Source organism: Muntiacus reevesi, chromosome 5, assembly GCF_963930625.1.
Source record: "Muntiacus reevesi chromosome 5, mMunRee1.1, whole genome shotgun sequence".
Classification (NCBI taxonomy): Eukaryota; Metazoa; Chordata; class Mammalia; order Artiodactyla; family Cervidae; genus Muntiacus; species Muntiacus reevesi.
This window is the reverse complement of record NC_089253.1, coordinates 93,342,866-93,363,083: the sequence shown is the minus strand read 5'-3', so window position 1 is coordinate 93,363,083 and position 20,218 is coordinate 93,342,866. Positions and strand designations below refer to the sequence as shown.

The window sequence follows — 20,218 nt, the reverse complement described above, 5'->3', positions numbered from 1 at the left end:
CCCTCCACCTCCCGGGCTGGCCCAGCTGAACCAGCTGAAAAGGTGAATCTCACCTAACTCAGTGATGGTGACAATACTGGGGCCCCTGTGCAGGCATCCGGGCTGGGGTGGAGGTCCATGGTCGGTGTGGGGGGGAGAAGGGAGTTCCTGGACTTATAGCCCCTGCCTCCTGTGACCATGTCCGTGTTGCCCAGTCAAAGCCCCTGTAGGATGTTAACACGCAACCATGGTGCAGCCCTTCACTGATCCGTTCACATGTGTGTGTGCATTGACACAGGGCAGCATTCCATGCACACATGTGTTCCCTTCGCCTAGTCTTTCCTGACTCTGCCTCCTGGGGCTCATTGCCTGTCAGTTCACGCAGAGACACCTCACTCCTGAAGGCTGCACAGATTTCCATTCTATGGATGGACCATCATGTACATAGCCAGTTTCCCTACTGATGGACACTTATGTTTTTAGTTTCTGAGTATAATCATCCCTTCAGGTGACGATTTAGCAGTGGGTTTTAACATTTAAGCTTTGCAATTTCCCAACCTTTTCCCTCCCCCTGCCCCCACCTCACTCCCTCCTTAAATGCATCCGCTCAGTTTTCTGTTGCAAAAACTGAACTGTGACATAATTCTTTTGCGCTTGGAGCCAAAGAACTGCGCTGGCGCAGTGGCGCTTTCTACAAGCAGAGAATGACGGTGTGGATAGCACTGCTTTCACCAGTCTGTGAACAAGTAGGGCCTTCCCCGGGGGTGTGACACCCCCGACAAAATCACACGAGAGTTTGCTTCAGCAACAGGTGTGCTTACGCTGCTTCCGGGTTGGCCCTGTTGCTGATTTTACCCAGCAAACAACTCCTGGGGCGCCGTAAAGTCCTCCGCTCTGGGGGCCGGGCTCTCTGCATGCTCCTGTCCTGTTCTCATCTGGAGCGCTCTTTTGACATCGCCCACCTAGAACACAGCTTCACCTGTGCTTGTCTCGTGGTGCAGGGGACAGAGGAGGTGGCTCAGCCAGAGTTCCCCGCCAGCGCACCTTTGAGGACCAAGAACCTCATGGCAAGAGGTGCTTACATCCCAGGGCCGGGGCCCTGTCCCCAGGGCCCAGGACCCCTGGGTGGCCGCTCTAGCTGGAGGATGTGTCTCTGCCGCCGCCCCTACCCCCAGGGCCGGCGTCCAGCCCGGGGAACCAAGGTTGGCGTAGCTCTCTAACCCATCACCACTGGGCATTTCCCATCCGGACAGCGGCAGCTCCCGGGCCGGGTGGGACCATGTTGTCCATGACGTACAGCGAGAGCCTGAGGAGCGTGAGCAGCAGGTGTCACTCGGACTGGGCCCTGCACCCCGTCCGCCAGACCGACACGCTGGAGCTGCAGCGGCTGCGGGAGGTGCGGGCAGCCGCCCAGGCCAGGAACATGGAGAGCTTCCTGCGCATGCACGGCCTCTCCCTGGAGGGCTGCACCGCCCGGCGCACTGGCATGAAGTACCGGTAAGGGGCTGGGCGGGGCGCTGGGCGGGGGCAGGAGGTCCCCTGGACGAGGCGAGGACCGCAGCCAAAGGGGTGCAGCCCAGGAAACGGGGTAACCACTTTGTTGTCAACCGAGGTAAATTCTTGGGGTTTAAGAATACTGACCGCAGGACGTCCCTTGGCGGTTCAGTGGTTAGGTCGCCGAGCTTCCACTACAGGGGTCATGGGTTTGATCCCTGGTCAAGGAACTGAAACCCCACATGCTGCGTGGCAGGCCAAAAGCAAAAGCAGAATGCTCACTGTGGAGGAATGTCTAACAGAGGGAAAACGAGGGTCTGCACAGTCCTCTCCTCCAGAGATAAGCACTGCAGTCTTTGGTGTCTCTTCCATGGGGAGACGGTGGTTTTTTGAAAAAAACTTTGCAGCAGAGTACATTTACTATGTCATCCATCTTCTTGCTATCTCCCTGGGATGTGTTAGTTATTACGGGTTGACTGATACGAATTGCTCCCCAAGTGGCTCAGTGGTAAAAAATCCGCCAGCCCATGCAAGAGTTGCAGGAGATGCGGGTTTGATCCCCAGGTCAGTAAGATCCCCTGGAGGAGGGAATGACACCGCACTCCAGTATTCTTGCCTGGAGAATCCCATGGACAGAGGAGCCTGGCGGGCTACAGTCTGTGGGGTCGCAAAGAGTCAGACACGACTTAGCAACTGAGCACAAGCACGAAGCACTAATTAGGGGAAAATCCTCGATTCATCATCTCTGCCCACAAATCCATGGCAGCATCAGACCATGCGAGGTCCCAGGGACCAAGATGTGCTTGGGTTGGGCTGTCCTTTCCATGGGAAGTGTTTATCAATAGGTGGCCTCTGAACTGGTTGCTGCGACTACACTTAAAGCTGTGATTAGCAAAGGTTTAGGTGTCCCTGGTTCTCGGATGATGGGCTTGTAGGGCTCAATTCCATTGGAAACTCAGAAGGACACTCTGTTTAGCTTGCTTGTCATTGGAATCAGCATCTGTGAAAGTGTACTGACCCACCTCCTTCTTCCTCGGAAAGTGGCCAGAGAGCCCCAGAGCTGGCAGCTGAGTCTGTAAATGACAAATATTCAGCTTTATTCCTGTGCCTTCCAGGGACAAGCACTGGCCAGAGCCAGTCACCCAGAAAAAGCCTCCTCCCCTCTTCTGCTCAGTCTGTGTTCAGTTGCCAGATCTAGCAAATAAAAATACAGAGCACCAGTTAAATCTGAATTTCAAACAAATAACAAGTTTATGCCCTAATCGGGACATACTTATACCAGAAGTTATTTGTTGTTTATTTCAAGTCTAGATTTACGTGGGTGTCCTATATTTGATTTGATTTCCACCTACCACAGACCCCAGGCGTTATCTGGCTATTCTCTGGAGAGTGGAACAGAGACCAGCCCTGTTGCTAAAACGTTTTCTCCCGTGGACAAGTGTTTAGGTCTTCAGGGGTCATTGCATGAGCGCGTGGTTGTCATTTAAAGATATAAAGCACTTCTGCCCTGAGTCCAGTAGGTGGCAGAATTCTTAAGGCTTTGCATTCTAAAAATCCAGACATAAAAGAAAGACAAAGGGTCTGCGAGACTGGCCCTAAGGACCTCCTGATTCTGTTGGAGATTTCTCAAGAGGGAGATGAGGGTCTGAATTTTCTTCTTTTTTTGCGAGTAGGGGAGCTATCCATTGATGTTGTTGTTGCTGTTCAGTCACTAAGTCATGTCCGACTCTGCAACCCTATGGACTGTATCACACCAGGCTCCTCTGTCCACGGGATTCTCCAGGCAAGAATACTGGAGTGGGTTGCCATTCCTTTCTCCAGGGGATCTTCCCAACCCAGGGATCAAACCTTCATTTCCTGCATTGGCAGGGGAATTCTTTACCACTGGGCCTCCTGGGAAGCCCAAGTCATTGATTGTTGCTGTTCGGCTATTTGTTGTTCAGTTGCTAAGTCGTGTCTAACTCTTTGCGACCCCATGGACTGCAGCACGCCAGGCCTCCTTATCCCTCACTATCTCCCAGAGTCCGCCCAAGTTCGTGCCCATTGAATCAGTGATGCCTTCCAATCATCTCATCTTCTGTCACCCTCTTCTCCTTCTACCCTTAATCTTTCTTTCCCAGCATCAAGGTCTTTTCCAATGAGTCAGATCTTCACATCAGGTGGCCAAATTATTGTAATATCAGCATCCTTTAATTAATTCAGAAATATTTGAGGACCTACTTGACTCCAGGCAACAGGCTTGCAGACATTGATTGCATAACCAGGCCAGACAGGGTCCTTCCCTACCCTCTTGGATGTTCCAACCTGGTTGGGGGGTGACAGAGAAAAAGCAGGTAAATGCCTAAGAGAGTCAGGGAGGCCAGGGACAGCTGAGACTCCAGCCATCTGAAGGGAGAACCACTGGAAGTGGTGGGGAAGAACCTTCCAGTTCAAGGGGACAGGGGAACATTTGAGAAAAGAAGGCCTGGGCCAGAGTGAGGAAGACAAGAGCAGTAGAGGGGAGGCCAAGGGAAGAAGCCAGGGGATTGTCCTCCTCCTGGGAGATCCCAGCTCCATCAAGTATAGATATCATTTGTGATGGAGGGTGCCCTGGGGTGAATTATGTCCCTCCAAATTTCATCCACCCAGAAGCCTAGATTGTGAGGCTACTTGGAAATAGGGTCTGTACAGATATAATTTGATGAGCTTACACTGGAGTCGGGTGGGCCCTAAATCCAATGCCTGGTGTCCTAATAAGAGGCCCAATGAAGATGCACAAGGAAGAGGCTTTGTAATGGTGGAGGCAGAAATTAGAGTGATGTGGCCACAGGCCAAGGACTGTGGTCACCAGAGGCTGGCCAAGGCCAGGACAGACCCTCCCCTGGAGCCTACAGAGAGAGCCCTGCCGTGCCCACACCCAGATTTCAGCCTTCTGGCCCCCGTTGATGTGAGAGAACCAAGTTCCGTTGCTCAAAGCCCCCCAGTTCGATGAACTCTCTTGCAACAGCCCTAGGACCTTGGGGTTGTGGATCCTGGGAAAATGTCCTATTTTCCTGACACTCTAAGAAAAAGGTCTGTGTCACATCTGAAGCTTGATGGACTAACAACCGTGAGGCTGAAACACCCTGAGAACCTTGCTTCACAAGCAGCAGCGTTGACAAGAAAACCACTTGAGCCTTTAGCATCTGATGGGCCAGAGGTAGTCACACTGTGGGACCCTTTCTTCATCTGGTGGATTTCATCTTGCTGTACCCGGGAATTTCAGTTAACTGGGAAGAGAGCCTCTGGAACCATGGCCACCAGTTATGAAAGATCCCAGATAAATGCCCTTCCAAGGTTAATGTTCCCAGCAGCAGCTGGGCTGGGACTCTGTTAAACCTGGTCTTAAATATTAATGTAAAAAAGATAACGCCTCCAGATAAGTGCTGCCTGGTGGAGCAAGGCGAACACCATGCTGCCGGCCCAACACATTATCAGTTGAACTGAGCCTGCAGCTGGGAAAAGATTTCATGTTAACTTCACCCATTTTTTTAAAAATGGTCCTCAACTCCTGCTGTTTTTTAAAAGAAAAAAGGCACTGAATTTTAAAATCTCCATAGTCCCTGTGTCAGCTCCCCCTTCCCACATCCAGCTGGCTGTAGTGATGGAGGGTCCGGATGTGTGGCCTGAGACAGGGCAGCAGCTGTGGTCGCAGGCCCATATGATGCCAGGTGGATACTGGACCCTGGTTCAAGGATGCCCCTCTTCTGCCACACACGGCCCTGGGAAGGAACCCAAACTCCCCAGTGGATCCCGCACACGCTGCCTCTGATTTTGGCCTGTACTCCTCTTCCTCCCGCTCAGGGTGTGCATGCCTTTCATTCATATCTCAAAGGAGCTCACTGCATCCCGCAGTCCTTGCACATCCTCAGTGTCCCCCAGAGGGTGCATCCTCCAGATTTTCACAGGGCCAGCTCCCTCCCGTCAGCACAACTTTGGCCTCAGAGAGACTTTCGCCACCACCTGGTCTAAACAGATGCCCAGTGAGTCACCCTCAAGCCCACTATCCTCTTACCTTGTTTTTGCGCATCTGCATCCCGCTGACAGCATGACAATTGTTCTCAGCATCTAGGGCGGTCCAAACCTCTGTAAGTACTGACTGGCTGGTGTTTCCCAGTCTTAGTCTTAACCCACTTTTCAGAACATTCTCCTTCTGGAAATGTCTCTTTCCTGCTGCTTCCTCGGCAGCAGGACTGGAAGCTGCGTCTGAGATTCTGCTGCGGCCCGGAGGGCAGGGAGCCCTGGGCAACGAGCCTTGGCCATGAACTTCTGGCAGGTGCAGGGTCCTGCCTGCCTGCAGTTTTTGACTCTAGAGTGTGGCCTCTTACCACTAACCTCTTACAGGAATCACAGACAGTATCTGATTTGTGGTCAAGCTCATCAAACAGACTTGCTCGTTTATTCACAGGAGGTCACTTCAAGCTGGGCCAGCCAGAGAAAACTTCCTTGAAAAATCTGGGAAGCCAGGTGTGTCTTAAAGGATGGGTAGGAAGAAGGAGGAGGGGCAGGAGGAAAGACAGGCGAGGATTGGTGAGTGGACCAGTCTTGGGTGACAGGCAGGGCAGGTCTACCTTGAGCCGGTCCTGTATCAGTGTTAGGGGTTGCCCTAACACAGCACACACCACACAGAAGCCCAGAACAGCAGCTATTTAGTCTCTCATGATCCGGAGCCCAGAAGTCCAAAAGCCAGGGGTCAGCAGGGCCACACTCCCTCTGAAGGCTCTCGGGAAAGATCCAACCTTGGCTTTTTTTATAATTTTAATTGGAGAATGGTTGCTTCACAATGTTGTGTTAGTTTCAGGTTTACAGCCAAGTTCATCAGTTATACACACGCATATATCCAGTCTCTTTTAGATTCTTTTCCCATATAGGTCATTACAGAGTAATGGGTAGGTTCCCTATGCTGTGTAATAGGTCCTTATTAATTACCTATTTTGTATATAGTAGTGTGTATATATCAATCCCAATCACCCAATTGAGAGTGGAAAACAGTGACAGGTTTTATTTTCTTGGGCTCCAAAATCACTGCAAATGGTGACTGCAGCCTTGAAATTAAAAGACATTTGCTCCTTGGAAGAAAAGCTGTGACAAACCTAGACAGCATATTAAAAAGTAGAGACATTACTTTGCCAACAAAGGTCCATATTGTCAAAGTTTTTCCAGTAGTCATTTATGGATATAAGAGTTGAACCATAAAGACAGCTGAGTGCTGAAGAATTGATGTAATTCTTTCCAATTGTGATGCTGGAGAAGACTCTTGAAAGTCCCTTGGACTGCAAGGAGATCAAACCAGTCAATCCTAAGGAAAATCAACCCTGAATATTCATTGGAAGGACTGATGCTGAACCCGAAACTCCAATACTTTGGCCACCTGATGGGAAGAGCCAACTCATTGGAAAAGGCCCTGATCATGGGAAAGATTAAAGTCAGGAGGAGAAGGGGGTGACAAAGGATGAAGTGGTTGGATGGTATCACTGACTTGATGGACATGAGTTTGAGCAAGCTCTGGGAGATAGTGAAAGACAGGGAAACCTGGTGTGCTGCAGTCCATGGGGTCACAGAAAGTCAGACATGACTTAGTGACTGAAAAACAGTAGCTCTTCCCCTTTGGCAACCATAGGCTTGCTTTCTATAATATGTCTGTGTTTCCTTGACTTTGTCTATAGACACATCACTCCAATCTCTGTCTCTGTCTTCACATGACTATTTTCACTCTGTGTGTCTCTGTCAGTCTCCAAATTCTCCTCTCCTTATGAGTACAGCAATCATTGGATTTAGGGCTCACCCCAATCACCTCCTCTTTATGTCATGACATCTACAAAGATTCTTTTTCTGAAGATAGTCACATTCATGGGTGCTAGGAGTTAGGACATGGACTTGTCCCTTTGGGAGACATGTTTCAACCCACGCCGGGTCACCAGGGCTGACTCAACTCCCGAGCCTACAGGAATGTCACTGAGTGTCCTGGGAGGGAACCCAGCTCTGGACAAGTCATGTGGTCTCCCCAGGTCTCAGTGTCCCCATCTGGAAAGCAGAGACTATAGTCACTTCTAAATAAGGTAGTGATGGAAACCAAAGCTCCAGGCTTGGCTCCTGGTGAGAGAGAAACCATCTTGGAATATCATGGGTACCAACAGAAGCACCTGGAGAAGCAGCCCATGTTCTGTGTGGCCATCAAGCAGATGGGAAGGGAGGGAGGGAGAGAGGTAGTGAGACGAGCCAGTCATTCTGGAAGAGCTGCCGTGCCACGATCCAGGGGTCTCCCCAGCCCCCTGGGGCAGGTTGGGGTGGATCCCAGGCACCATGCCAGAAGCTCCTGTTGTAAGGAATTCTCTTTGGTGGCATTCTGTGGACACAGCAGGGCTTTTACTCGGGGTGGCTGCCCCTCAGATTCATCACGGCAGGAACCAGCCACTTTGTTTTAACAACAGCAGGTACTGGAGAGGCAGAAAAAGAACCCCAAATCTGCTGTGGCTCAAAACCATCCACACTCGATGTTTCTACACCAAGCCCTTGTCTGGGACTCACTTCTCCACCAAAACACGTTTGAAAGGAGAGACCCTTTGGAGTGACATTTAATTGTGGCAAGTTCAGGTTGCAGTCTTATGCTTTCGTTTTTCCACTCTTGTCTTTTCTTGTGATTTTCTAAGTACATTAAGAGTTTGTGACCCCTGTCTGAGGCACGTGGAAAGTTCCAGCTGCGCAAACCCACCCGCCCAACTCCTCTGCTCAGCAGTTCTCTGCTGGACCCGCCACATTTGCCCTGGGTTCCCCGGGCGGGTTCTGAGGTCAGACATCCATTCCCACCGTCCCCACAATGCGTTTTACAGAGGCTTGAGCAGAGACTGGGGACTCTACACCGGGCCAGGTGCAAGAGTCCTGGGAGAGTGGCTCCTGTGTGGCCCCCTGGCCTCTGGTATCACTGGGGAGGCTGAGGTCTGACACCCAGAGGAAGGAAGGTTTATTGGTGCTGGAGAAGCGGGGGAGACTGCTTCACACGGCATGTACTATCTCAGCTGATGCCAGGGGGTGACAGGGAGTTAAAAGGCAGAGAAACAGGAAGGGCGCTGCCATGGGGAGCAGCAAGCGTGAAGGCCCAGAGTCTTTTGAAAGTGTTGACTTTTTTTTCAGTAACAGTTATATTGAGATATAATTCACATACCATATACCCATTTGTTGTTCTGTCACTCATTCATGTCCAACTCTTACAATTTAATGGTTTTAGTATATTCATGTAACTGTGCAAAAATCGCCAATTTTGGAACATTTTTGTCACCCCCATAAGGAAATCCCATTCCCACATTAGCTATCATTCCCTGATTCTCCACTCCCCCCGCCCCCTAGAGTCACTAATCTGCTTTCTGTCTCTATGGATTTGCCTATTCTGAATGCTTTTTTTTTTTAATTTTATTTATTTTGGCTGCACTGGGTCTTCATTGCTTCGTGCGGACTCTCTCTAGTTGTGGTGAGTGGGAGCTACCTTCTAGTCGTGGAGCGCGGTTTTCTCACCGCAGCGGCTTCTCCTGTGGCCGAGCGGAGCACGGGCTCTAGGCACACGGGACTGATTCAGCAGTTGCAGTGTGCAGGCTCAGTAGTTGTGGCACACGGGCCTAGCTGCTCCGAGGCAGGTGGGATCTTCCTGGACCAGGGATCAAACTCGTATGCCCTGCATTGGCAAGCGGATTCCCAACCACGGCACCACCAGGGAAGTCCCCCGAACATTTCATATGAATGGAATCATGCCCTTAAAGAACCCGCCTGCCAATGCAGGAGACCTAAGAGACACAGGTTTGATCCCTGGGTCGGGAAGATCCCCTGGAGGAGGAAACTGCAACCCACTCCAGTGTTCCTGCCTGGAGAATGCCATGGACAGGGGGGCCTGGTGGGCTACTGTTCATAGGTTCTCAAAGAGTCAGACACGACTGAAGCGACTTAGCATGCCCATGACTCGTTTCTTTCTCTTAGCATGATGTTTTCCAGGATCATCCATGTTGGGACCTGTGTCAGTACGTCATGCTTTGTATGGCTGAATAACATTCTACTGTGTGGATATAGACTACATTTTGTTTATTCGTTCATTATTTTATCTGTTGTTAGACATTTGGGTTGCTACGACTTTGGGGCTGTGATGAGTAATACTGCTGTGGACATTCGTGTTCAAGTTTTGGTGTGGGCATTATGTTTTCATTTCTCTGGGCACATACCTTGGAGTGGAATTGCTGGATTGGGACGTGAGATGGGTGACCTTTTACACACTGTGGTGACTAAGTCTTTGTGAATCTCACTTAAAGCTCAGAGCACACCATCTGGTTAAGAGCAACCCTGAGGAATCCATAGTGAGATGCTGTCCCCTGTGGGATCCATAGTGAGATGCCGTCCCTTGTGGGATCCAATGATTTGCCAGTTCACAGAGAACCGAGTGAGATGGAATGAAGTAGAGGATCTCCACACCCTTCAGGCCAGTGCATAACATCACTCAAATCTCTTGATAAAAACACAGCTTCCCAGGACTGCCCTGGCGGTTCAGTGGTTAAGACTTCACCTTCCAATGTAGCAGGTGCAGGTTCGATCCCTGGTCAGGGAGCTAAAATCCCACATGCCTCGGGGCCAAAAAACCAAAACATAAAATGGAAGTAATATTGTAACAAACTCAATAAAGACTTTAAAAATAATCCATATCAGAAAAAGAAATGCATTTCCCCAGGCCCAGCCCTAGAGCTGCTGATTCTGTAGGTGTGGTTGGGGCCCAGGAATCTGCATTTGTAACAAGCTCCTCTAGTATCCTGCTCAGGTATTGAGCATCCCTGCTGTGGACTATAAGCTCCACAAGCCTGGGGAGGAGCCAGAGACAGGGTCTTTGCCACCTGCAGCCTCTTCAGCAGGTATGTGGGCTTCCTGAGAGCTGGGGTCTATGGTCTTCAAGTGCAGGGCCCAGTTGGTAGAGGGCCCAGCTGGTAGAGGGGCCAGCACTGCAGCCTGCCCTGCCTGCTTCCCATCGCGCATCACCCAAGGGGCTCAGGGACCCACGCCAGGCGGATGGAAGAGGAAGGCAGCGCTGGCCTGTGGATCCTGAGGGGCCCCTACTGGCCTCCACAGGTGGCGTCTGTGACCTGCCAGGGCCCCCTTGGCAAAGGTACCAGCTCTGCCCTCCTTTGTCCCCAGGACCAGGTCCCCCCTGCCCCGAGGAGTGGTTCCTGCTGCCGAGTCAGGCCATGGGGAGGACAGACAGGGTACACTTACCGGTGGGGGTGGGGAGAGTCTCTCCCAAGGGCCTCTCCTAACTCCATGACCAGAAAGCCCTTCTCTGCTGAGGGATAGTGGGAGTGCTTCCTGAGGACAGGACCCCAGTGTGAGCACTTTTGTGATCTGAATGCCCTGGTGACCTGCACTGGACCCAAGAGCACTGAGGCTTGGGGAGGGAGTCACTTGCCCCTGGCTGCCCAGCTCGGACGCAGCGGGGCTGGGACTGGATGGAGCAAGGTTTTATTATTAACTTCTCAAAAAGGCAGGGCCAGATCTGAGAGCAAGTGCAGCCACCATCCTCTGTGAACATCTCGGGGTGGCTTCTTCTCTGAGCCCTGTCAGAGCACAGGCTAGATAGCCAGCAGGCGTGCAAGGTTCCTGCAGAGCTGGGTCCTGAGAGACAGAGAGGTCCTCGGGCCAGCCACCTCATTCTGTCAGTGGAAGTCCAGAACTCAGAGACGGCGGGACACTCGCCTGGGATCATACAGCAAATTAGCAGCAGAGCCTGACCACTTGCCTCCCATCCACTCTCTGCTTCTCAGTCACAGGGCAGGAAGGGACCTAAAAGTCAGCCATAGTGAGGGCCACCCTGCAGGGTGAGAGTGGCATGCTTGGGGACAGAGAGCAAAGCCAGCCCTTCCTGCCAATGGGGGCATCTCTCAGGGTTTCAGGGAACCCCTTAACCTTGTTCCAGAAGAGCTTGTTCTCATCTTCATCCTGATCCCCTTAGTGTGGGAAAGGAGGCTGGGCTAAAGCAGAGGATCTTCATTCATTCATTCATTCACTCATCCATTCATTCATCCATCCTTCCATCCATTCATTCATTCCTTAGTTCATTCATACATTCACTCTAAAAGTGTTTATTGAGCCTCAGCTGCAAGCTAAGTACTGTGCAGAGTGCTGGAGTATCTCAGGTCTCTAAGACCACAGGCTTCTTTCCTCACTTCACCTGGGTCATTACCATTCAGAAAGAGTGGCCCTCTCTCCTCCAGATCTCTGGTGATTTGACTTCTTGTGCCAAAACCTGGTGGCAGCCTTGTTTTCTTGGATGAGAATCGCCACGGGACAGAGCTGGCCAGGCCGACTGCCTGGACGCTCAGCCGTCCACTCGGCTGCAGTGCCTGCCTCGTCCAGTCCCGGCTGAGCAGCTGTCAGCCTGGAGCACCCGTGCCGGCCTCCCGGGGATCGGCCAGGGCAGTCGGGCAGCTTGTGCATCCGCTTCATTAATAATGAATCGCCAGACGCCTCCCACACCTCCCGCGCCTCTCGCCAGTCACCTCGTTGACTTGGTGGGAGTCTCAACAGCCACGGTGAGCAGAGCCAGGCTCCCTCTGAGAGACCCGGGGAAGCCTGGAGAAGCAGCTGCTTCCCGAACCCCCTGGCTGCCACACTGATCGGAGACACCCTCCCTCCCCCTCCTGCTGTCAGAGGACGGCAGTGTCGCTCATTGGTCGCGAGTTACTGGCAGCCCAGCCCTGCTGGACACAGCTGGGCTGGGGGTACAGGCGGGCAGAGCCAGACCAGGGTGGGGCAGAGGACGGACCCGCAGAGAAGGGAGAGAAAATGGCATCGCCCCCCACCCCTGGGTTTCTGAGTTCTATCTGATCAGATCTTCTCTAGCACATTTCTGGAAATTTGACTCTCTTCTGTCTGAGACCACACGGGCTTTTTCTACATCATTGCCTTTGGAAATCTTCACTTCTGGCAGCTCCTTCAGCTTCTGGGATAAAGTCTTGTCCCAGGCGGAGCGGGGCTTCCAGGGGCAGATGACCTTGGAGCCCAGAAAGAGAGGGGACGTGGTCAGGAGCTGATCGCCGGCGACATGCAGGTGTCCTTCGTATGCTCGGAGCACGGCCTCAAGGGCCGGGGCCCTGAGGAGCGGCTGGGCCGGCCAGCGGCCAGCAGCCCCAGCCTGGGCACCCGAGGCCGCTTCCGTGCGGTGGCCATGGTGGCCCGGAGCCTGGGACAGCTGTCGGTGCAGAGCCTCCCGAGCGCGGGCGACGCCAGCGTGAAGCAGCCTGGGATGAAGTATAGGTATGCAGTGCGCGGGGCTGTGCGGGGCAGGGCTGCCCTCCCCACAGTGTCTGGGGGAGCTTGGCAGATGTGGGGGGAGAAATAAAATCGAGGTCAGGGTCAGGCCCCAGTTTCCTCCCGATCATTGGTGGGGAGGGATGACGATGACTTTTCTCTGCTTCTGCCTGTTTGTTTCCCTTCCTGGGGGCAGGGGCTGGGGGTTGTAACTAGAGCTGAGCGCGCCCCCCCCCCCCCCATGTCAGATACTGTGTGATACTTCCTCTTCCTGGAAGCTCCAGGGCAATGATCACAGGTGCCCTGCCCTCCCCCTGGGCACACAGGCCTCAGGAATGCCCCCTGAGTGGTCTGATGTCTTTGCAGCTAAGCCACCTTGACAAACCTCAGTTTAAGAGTCAGGGATATAGGGTGAACCATGTGATAGAGTTAATCTTCCCCCACTCCTTGACCTGAGCTGAACCCCAGACCCAGATTCCTCTACAGCAGGATTCAGCCTCTGCAGACCACAGGCAGCAGCTGGAGTTCTCTGCTAAGGGCTCAGGCCTGGCTTCTTTGTGTCCCTCTGCTTGGGCCCAGCCCCCCACGTGCTCTGGGGGGACTCTGTACGTAGAGAGCATGCAAATGTCCAGTGCGAGTGGGGCCTGACATTCCTTGCTTCCCCCCTTGCCCTACCCAGGGTCTTGCTCAGATGTCCAATGGGATGCCCCCAGGTGCAAAAGGAGGGCTGGATCTGAACCCTGGACCCCTGGGTCATCCAGCTAGAGGTCTGGCCTTCCTATAATTTTCATAATAATTTTTGTTGAAGGAGAGTTGCTTTACAATGCTGTATTAGTTTCTTCTGTTTACAGCAAAGTGAATCAAGTTTATGTATACATATATCACCTCCTTTTTGGATTTCCTTCCCTTTCAGGTCACTGCAGCATGTTAAATAGAGTTCTCTGTGCTATACATTCAGTTCTCATTAGTTATCTATTTTATACACAGTATCAATAGTGTATATGTGTCAATCCCAATCTCCCAGTTCCTCTTCCCCCTCTTTCTCCCTTTGTACCCATATGTTTGTTCCCCACATCTGTGTCTCTATTTCTGCTTTGCAAATAACAATGGAATATTATTCAGCCATAAAAACAAATGAAATTGGGTCATTTGTAGAGACATGGATGGACCTAGAGAGTGTCACACAGAGTGAAGTGAGTCAGGAAGACAAAAGCAAACATCATGTATTAGTGCATCTGGAATCTGGCCTTTCTTACTCACGACTTTCTCTGTACTCAGAGCCTTGAGCGCTTTGAGAATGATGTTCCAGGGAAAGGGTAGTTCTTACCACAAACCATCTTCATGAACCAGAAAAGCTAAGTTAGGTCCCTGGTTTCCAACTCTGCTCTCTGAGACTCAAATCACATGGGCCACCAACCTCAGAAAGAGCTGCAGAAGAATCTGGTTGTATTGGAGGAGGATGGGTTTCTAGCTGGTATTGCTGCTGCTGCTTCAGTCTTGGTTGGTACCAACTTGAAAAGTATTGAAAGAATGGATCCTAAGAAATGAGCTGTGTGGCTTAAACCTCTAGCTTAAACCTTAAACCAGTGCCCAGAAAATGGACCTCATGTGACGGACCCATGTCATAAGTCCCAGGCCTCCTCAAGATGAATTCTGGGATAACAAGGCCTTCTGCATCTCCACCTGTAACCCTCCTGCCCTGGATCTTTGGGTACATTTGACATGCTTTTATGGGTCTTTGGGGTACAGAGCTTTTGTTCCCGTCCTCTCAATTCAGTAAGGACAATTCAGAGCAGAATTCTTTTCTAGAAACTCTGGTGGTTTATCTTTTGTTAAGTGGGAACCAAAAACGAAGAGTAAACAGAATCTATTTTTTAGTTTAGATACATGTTACCTGCCGAGACTTTTAAATCAATCCTAAGATCATCAAAAGAGTGAGACCATTTCTAAAAGTATGAAGGATAATGTACACAGGAAATGTGGCTATTGACAGGATTTCCCTGCCAAGATCTTAAGATCCGTTAAAGATTGGACATCAAAGGGCCTGAATGCTTAAGATTACTGTGTGTACATCCATGTGTGTGTATGTGCATCTGTGTATGTGCACCAGTGTGTATGGATCTGTGTGTGCATTGGTGTATGTGCATCTATGTGTGCATCTGTATGTGTGCACTTCTGTGTGCATGTGTGTGTGTGCACCAGTGTGTGTGCACCTGTGTGTATCGATCTGTGTGTGTGTATCTCTGTATATCTGCAACTGTGTATGCATCTCTGTGTGTGTGCACCTGTGTGTATGTGTATCTGTGTGTGTGCATGCCTGTGTGTGTGTGTGTGTGTGTGACATGCTGGAGGCACTGAAGGCAAGACAGGCAGCGTAGGGAGGTGCTTGCTGGGTCAGAGGGTTCAGAGTCTGAGACCCCAGCCCCAGCTTTCCATCCTGTCCTTACAGGTGGCAGGGCCTGGGGAGCTTGCCTTGGCGGTAAGAGGGAGAAGGTGGGCTCATTTCCCTGTAAGTGTATAGTCTCAGAGCTGAAATGGAAGTCAGAACCCAAACCACCAGACACCTCTGCTGAGCACCGGGTCCCTGCCTGATGGAATTGTTCCATGGTGACTCTCCCCGGATCACAGCCAGGGTACATGTAGGTGGGAGCTACAGGGGGCCTGATCCAGGAACACCCACTACTGACCACCTCCTTAAGGAGCTGGCCCTTCACAGTGGCACTGAGAGTGATGTGGCCTGTGCCACCAGGGTGCCACATTCTTGCCAAAGGGTCCCTTTGGCACTGAGCAATAGAGATGCTCAGTGTGGAGGAGGGGAGACCCCAAGGCCTGTGAGTAAAAAGAGGGTCCAGCACTGGATCCTGAGGGTCTGGTCCCAGGCCTGGGCTTCTCAGCCCCACGTTAAACCAGCAAGCACCCCCAGGACCTGTGGCTGCCAGATGCAATCTGATGGCAAAGGTCTGGTAGCCCAGGTCCGTCGTAGGAAGCCTGGAGTCTGGGGGCGGGCAGGGCTGTCAACAGATAATCCCCTGCAGGGTGACAGCTGACAGGAAACCCCAGCATCCCTGTCCATCAAACCATCTCCAAGGCCAAGTTGCTTTCCATCACCTGACCACATTTTTGTCCTCTGCCCAGATGGCTGAAGTTAAAGGCCCTGAACAGCTATTTTTAAAGGATGCATAATTGCCTAGAATGTGAAATGCAGTGTTTAAGGGTGCGGCCCATTGGGGTGGAGGGGGGCGGTGCTGCATGAAAAACGTCACTGTTTTCCTCCAGCAAAGGTTAAATCCCTGAGTCCTCATTAGCCATTTTTCCAGACCACAGGAGGGCCAGGAGACAAATTAATAAAGACTAACATTATCGGGGTTTAGGGATTTAGCCAACTATTATATCACTGTGGCGAGTTTTAATTAGGGGAAGAAAACCTGTAGGAAATACTTTCCCCATATAGAAAGTTTTGAGTGGCAGTGTGTCTCCAGCCCAGGTCCACACGAAGCTGTGCTCTGTTGGGGTGCCCCCACCTCCACCAAGCTGCCGTATTTATAAAGCTTCCAGCCCGGAGATACCCTGTCCTTTCTCATTCCTCCTCCAGAGGCCTGGCAGCGGATGGCAGAACTAATACCATCATTTTAACAGGGAAACAACTTGAGCGGGGTAATTGCAGCATGGCGTGGTGTCCTAGTTTTGCTAAATTATTCCTGTGGGCGGTGGGTGGAGTCACAGCTGCATCACCGAGCACCCCACATCCCTCCGAGGAAACTCGGAGCCCCTTCTGAGGGGCAAAGGCGGTCACCTCTCTTCAACCACAGACACAGGTGGGCTCAGCCCGCTGTCCTGTGTCCTCACCTGTCTGCTACTAAAGCCGCCCAGCCCCTGAACAAGCTGTACGTGCCGGCACTTACTTGCACCCTGATGAAGGGCAGTTGCAGGAGGACAGGCCTAAAACTTCACCTTCTGCAGAGCCTGGCCGGGAAATTGGTGCTCCACCATCATGCCTGGGGGTGGTTTTAGAGAGGCGGGGGGCTCAGTCTCCCTCCCAGCACCTGGATTTATCCAGACCAGGTGCCCAGGTCTTCAAACACCCAGACATCACAAACAGGGTTCTAAAGGTTTTCATGACTGTGCTCATTTCCAGGGAAGGGGCTTCTCAAAGGGGTTTATGACCCAAAATGGTTAAGACTACTGATTAGAACTTTTAGTCCCTGATGCTTTGTTATCGGATCACTCCTAAGCAGCATTCTAATTTCTCACTACAAGTATTTTCTCACTGGTGTAAGATAAACTAGCTAACCTGCTAAAAAGAACTGGCCTGATGCAGGGTCTATAAGTGATGTCATTGTGCTTTTCTTTCTTTCTTTAATTCCTTTTTAATTCCTATTTCTTTATACATAACAAAACACAAGTTCACTTTCTACTTAGCAAGCAACATCAATTCAAGCATGATTTAAACTATATAAGAAAATGTTTAAAGAATGTGTTCGAGTCATCAACTCTTGAATTTCATACATACTGTATTTCAGATCTCTCCTCTCAAGTCTGAAGCTAAATCAAGAATATTCCAAGTATTTTTTCCCTGTTTTTGGAGATATAATTGACCCATAACATTGTATAAGTTTAAGGTACAGTGTGATGATTTGATACATTTACCTGTTGTGACATGATCACCACCATCGGTTTAGTTAACATCTGTCACCTCACGGAGTTATGAATCATGCCTCTTTCTAGGGTCATAAACCAAGTGGCTCTGGGTTGGAATGTGCAAGCAATGCTGAGGGCATTAGTAGATTATTTCACTGATTTATAGGAAAAAAAAATAAACACAAGGGGAAACTTGAGTTCCGTTTTTAACGTGGTAACATTTAAAGCCTATTTGATTTATATAGTTTCTCGAATAAGGGAAAGGCTGCCGTCCACCACACCCCACCCCAGTGCTGTGCTTTCGTGAAAATGAGACTCCTGCAGAGTCAGTGTTCCGTGTCCCTTTGCCCAGGCGCACATGTTATCCTATTTCATCCTCACAGCAACCCCATGAGAGAGAGCAGCATCGCAAGCCCATTCTGTAGATGAGCTCACTGAGGCTTCAGGTGGTTACATGATACACCCAGGGGCAGGCATACAGCCAGGAAGGTCGAAGCAGAGTTTGAACTACAGCTTCTGAGCCTCTGCCTGTAGCCACTGCCGATCCACTCCCCTCCCTGGAAAAGAAAGCAGCTGCTATCATGTCCTCATTTAGGAAAATCTACCAGCATATCCTGTAGGAACAGTGGGCCAGTGGCTGAGCTGATTTTAATGGAAATGTAACGAGAAAGCTGGGCAATTTAGAACCTTTTAAATTTGGTGACAAACTGTTGTCAAACTGCTTACGAGTTTATTCTATCCACCCCCGATCAACAACCAGCTGTGATGTGGGCAGGGTCCAGGGATCTTGTAACCGGGGAAACTGAGGCTGCAGAAGGTCAGAGAGGGGAGGGTCAGGCTAGCCCCACACCTGCTTCCCAGGGGGCCACCCACGTGGGGTAGAAAAGCAGGACACAGCACCCACTGAAGTGAGAAACATCCAAGGGCCCTGGGAAAGGAGGCTGGGGTGCACCCTGTGCATCTCTCACAGCTCTCTGGCTGTGAGGTAGGGTATCACAGCCCAGGCAGGTCCCAGGACCGGCATGTCTCAGGAGGGAGGTGGACTTGTGCCCCGCCACTTGTCAACCTCACCATCCAGGCGGCTTCCATAAAAGGCTGGAGAGGGGGCCACCACTGGGGTGGGGAACGTGTTCTCAAAGTCTGGGTGGAATCCAATTTTCTCCCAGGGTGCTCTTCTGTAAAACAGGATATCAGAAAAAGGGCATTGCCTGCCGCATTGAGCTTTTGGGGAATTGGTGACAGGGCCACCCTGCCCGCTGCCCTCAGGCAGGCTCCAGCCCAGCCAGCCTTGGCGGGAGGGACGGGCCAGGCTGGACAGGAAGCCCAGGCCTCAGCAGGGCGCTGCCGCCCTCTGTGACCCCCTGAAGGCATTAATGACAGCCTGCAGCTGGTCCCCATGGACCCAGGACAGGCCCCATCTGGCAGGCACTAAGCAGGCCTGTGGTGGGGCCCCAGGCAGCCCACGCAGCTGTGGCCACTAATCCTGACCAGGACGTGTGCCGCCAGGGGTCAGTCTGGCTCTCGCCCTCCTCCGTGGCTCTGGCTGGGGGTCAGGCCTGCTGTGGGCACGGGCGCCCCTCCGTGGAGCTCTCGTCTCCCCTGATTCCTCCTGCAGACAGGTCCAGGGGCCACATGGCCCAGGGGATGTGGGACTAACTTGTCCTGTACCCCACGAAGAGGGGAAGTAAAGACACACAAAATGCAGATGTGGCGCTAAAGAAATGCAAAGAGAAGCTTCTCACGAGAGAGGGTCCGCAAGGCCTGACCAGTCTTGTTTCAGCCCATGAAACAACACGGGGCCCATTCCATGTTCTCCCCCAGCGGTGCCTTCCAGGGCCTGCGGCGGTCACAGCTTGGCCTGTCCCAGCAACATGGCCGTGCCCTGGTGTGTGGGGTGGGGGACAGATGGCCCTTTACCCCAGGGTGGGTGAGCAGCAGGCTTCTCTCCAAAGGACCCCTGGCCTTCAGAGCCTTAAACGACATGCGTGGGGGGTTCGGGAGACTGGGCAGTGGAAACAATGGGTCCTGCCCTTAGCTTCCTAGAACTCACACCACGTTTGTCTTCCAGGAACCTGGGCAAGTCGGGCCTGCGGGTCTCCTGCCTGGGACTCGGTGAGTGTGGGGGCCTCTCGGTGCCGTGGTGCCCACAGAAGCAGGGGCGGTGGGAAGGCTGAAGGGGTCACCTCTGGGGGTGAGAGGAGGGAGTTTCACCCGGAGCTAGGGTTGGGGGGAAGGAGAGGCTTGGTTGCCATGGCAACCAAGAGGCCATGGGGGAGGGGCCTAGGACAGGGAGGGGGACAGAGGTGTAGCCTTAGTGAACACCAGGGCACGCTGCACACACAGCCCCCTGCCCAGCAGCAGAGAACCAAGGGAGCCCCCTGCCCCCGAAGCCGGCACCTTCTTTCCTTACATAACAGGGTCCCCCATGAAGAGCAGTCAGATTTTGCCCTTTTTTCCTTTTGCCAGATATGATCTCTGTTCCGAGAACATGCTGTCTCTCCACCTCACAGTGCACATGTACACACACACACACACACACACACACACACACACACACACCACCCAGCAAGTGTGAGGACACAGCTGTCAGACCAGCGCATCTTCAAAGAGACAGCCCTGGCCCTGCTGCCCACAGGGTGTCCCCAGAATAGGAGTTGCAGTGGCAAGAGCCCCAACAAACCCGTCACAGCCCGCCAGCCAGCTGCCTGCTCTGGGCGCTTACTGTCCCCTTCGTTCCTTGGCCCAAAGAGACAGAGACTTGCCCCAAAGGCCAGGAGTCCACACGTGCCCAGCACACGCTCACGCAGAGCAGCAAGGT

At 52.1% G+C, this 20,218-nt stretch overlaps 1 protein-coding gene across 5 annotated transcripts in view; it reads left to right on the top strand.

Annotated features, from left to right (window-relative positions):
- Positions 1-20,218, top strand: part of KCNAB2 (potassium voltage-gated channel subfamily A regulatory beta subunit 2) — a 97,238-nt gene that overhangs the window by 49,201 nt on the left and 27,819 nt on the right. For all 5 annotated transcript variants that reach the window (XM_065936858.1, XM_065936856.1, XM_065936854.1 and 2 more), the window contains one exon: positions 19,469-19,512. In XM_065936858.1, the coding sequence (XP_065792930.1) occupies positions 19,469-19,512 (44 nt within the window). The remainder of the gene's footprint in view (positions 1-19,468; positions 19,513-20,218) is intronic.